Source organism: Gambusia affinis, linkage group LG18 (assembly GCF_019740435.1).
Source record: "Gambusia affinis linkage group LG18, SWU_Gaff_1.0, whole genome shotgun sequence".
Classification (NCBI taxonomy): Eukaryota; Metazoa; Chordata; class Actinopteri; order Cyprinodontiformes; family Poeciliidae; genus Gambusia; species Gambusia affinis.
Window position 1 is genome coordinate 1,141,683 of NC_057885.1, and position 2,423 is coordinate 1,144,105.

The window sequence follows — 2,423 nt, forward strand, 5'->3', positions numbered from 1 at the left end:
CTTTGGTCCTCCACCAGCTTTGTTATCCGTCTATAGATAGTGACACTTTACCCTTAGAAATGCATGTTCTCTCATCTTTCCCATTTTGAAGCAAAGTGGTCATGTGCGTCATATTTGTAACCAAAGACCTCGCTGATTCAAAATTTTAGTATCCCAATTTTAAAAAACAGAAAAAAAACTATATATATATGTTTTACTCTGTTTTTAATGTGTTGATTTTTATTGACCTGCATCACTTCTGGCGCTAATAGTTGTTGCAACTTTTACTTTGTCTGAAACTTCTTGTAACCTCTGGAGTTTTTCAGCCAAATTTATCTTACGGTACTTTCTGCACCTTTACCAGGAGTACCAATAGTTGTGCATCGGCCCGTCCTGCTTTGCTCTCTGTCCCTTCCGCTCCACACATCACAGGCGCCTCTGTTCTCTTGCTGTGTCATGCTGGCAGGTTTACCTGAAAAGCCCGCTGGAACCTACCATCCCATGCACAGATCGTGCAGAGAACACGGTGAGTTGGGGATCCGGGGGGCTCGGGGTTCGGCTTGAACTCGTCATTTGTTTGGGACCAGAGGAAGAGAGGGACACTCTGTGTTTCCACCGTCGGGGACACACCCTGCCTGCCCTAGAGCGGTGCAGTGTGATGAGAGGCTGAGGGAGACCATGACGGGCGGCTGCAGCCTTGTAGAGAGGGAGGGATGGGAATGCTGAATCAGTGAAACTACAGAAAAGGTCCAGGAGAGGGTGAGCGAGTGGGTAAATGGCAGGGAGAGAAAGGTAACAGGAGGGGTAGGTGGCAAAAGATGAGCTGCATGATTCCTTTTCACTCATTTTATCAATAATCTATCGAGTTCACCACTATTTCGGCCATGTCTGTTTTTAAAAAAAAACAACTTTAAGCTGAAGTAAATCTCTGGTGACTTTTGTTTACTTTGGCTTAAAGGCGACATTTTGCGTTTAGCTACAGTTAACATCAGCCCTGAGAACCAAGGTAAGATTTCACAAATCTATATTTTTCTGTATTGTTTAGCACTGATTGTCCAACCCCAGTGTCATATTGGCTGCTTTTTCTTTGCTTTTGCTTTTTTCTTTTTTCTCGCATCAATGCGCACTGAATAAAACATGAGAACATAAGCGCCACCCTTCGATCTCTCATTTTAACTCCGGTTTTCTCTGTCAGATGCAGGTAGATGAGCCGGTGCTTTTGCCGAGGTTGTCCCGTGTCGCAGTTTGTGGCGGCACGCACGGCAACGAGCTCTCAGGAGTGTACTTGGTGCGAGAGATGCTGAAGACGGAGAAGAGAAAGGAGGTCGGGGAGCCCGCGTCAGTGCTGATGGTGCTGTCCAACCCTCGGGCCATGCAGCAGTGCAGCAGATATGTTGACACTGACCTGAACCGCTGCTTCACCCACGCAACCCTCAAGTGAGGCACTGGTTTTGTTGCAAAAACCATCCACAAACACGTTATTTTAGGTCTTCAAACTAATTCAAATATCACCCAGAGGCGCTCTGTAGGTTCAAAACAGAGTTTTTAAATCATTATTTATTGAGTTGAGAGAAAAAAGTTCTTCAAACTGATCTGCATCAATGTAAAAGGAAGTAATTTACCCTGTTGTTAAATTGTGACTCATTTTTCCACCCATTATTTTTTGTTTATCTCTGGTTGGGTACCAGCCTAACCTTAAATGTAGCTTTTTACTGGGAAATCCCAAAGCAGAATGTCCAGGTACCAGTTTGAGGCTATAAGCTCAACCTCACTTTGGTCCTGCTGCGAGAGAACAATTCAAAACTCCTTAACAAGCCAACCTCTGAATGGCTCAAAACATAAAAACTACGGTTTGATTATGTGACATGACCTTGAACAGGCCATTTGCTTGTATGTTAGAAAACTCTCCAATATGGATGAATCAAAACAATTATGCAGAGAATATGTTTTTCTTTGTGGATATAGGAGGTTGAAACAACCATTTATTAGATTTCAGGGGGAATTACTTTCATGTATTTTTATTTACATGAACAGGTTGACTTGGATTCCACCTTAACCTTAATAAATAAAATCATATATTAAGTTAGTACAGCACTCCATTAACTAAGGCGCTTGTGTCCTAGTGGCCCCATATCAGAGGGGGCCCCCTATGAGATCTTCCGGGCCCGTGAACTGAATGCCCTGCTGGGTCCCAAAGGCAGCCGGGCAGCGGTGGATCTCATCTGCGACCTCCACAACACCACCGCCAACATGGGCCTGTGCTTCATCGCTTATTCTGACTGTGACTGGATCTGTCTTCACATATTCAGATACTTGCAGGTAAATCAGTTTCAACCTGAGTAGAAATAGTGGAAACATTAGTCGAGATCTGTCAGAAAGCGTCCTGACTGTCTTGTAATGTTTATTAGAAATCTTAAGTAGTTAAAGAGATTAGGTACACCCTT

The 2,423-nt window shown here is 43.8% G+C and overlaps 1 protein-coding gene across 1 annotated transcript; it reads left to right on the forward strand.

Annotated features, from left to right (window-relative positions):
• Positions 1-497: 497 nt before the first annotated feature.
• LOC122820627 (N-acyl-aromatic-L-amino acid amidohydrolase (carboxylate-forming) B-like) lies at positions 498-2,322 on the forward strand. The gene is made up of 3 exons (XM_044098201.1): positions 498-505; positions 1,175-1,416; positions 2,103-2,322. The coding sequence occupies exons 2-3, from the start codon at positions 1,175-1,177 to the stop codon at positions 2,320-2,322; spliced, it is 462 nt and encodes a 153-aa protein (XP_043954136.1). The 5' UTR covers positions 498-505.
• The last annotated feature ends 101 nt before the right edge of the window (positions 2,323-2,423 follow it).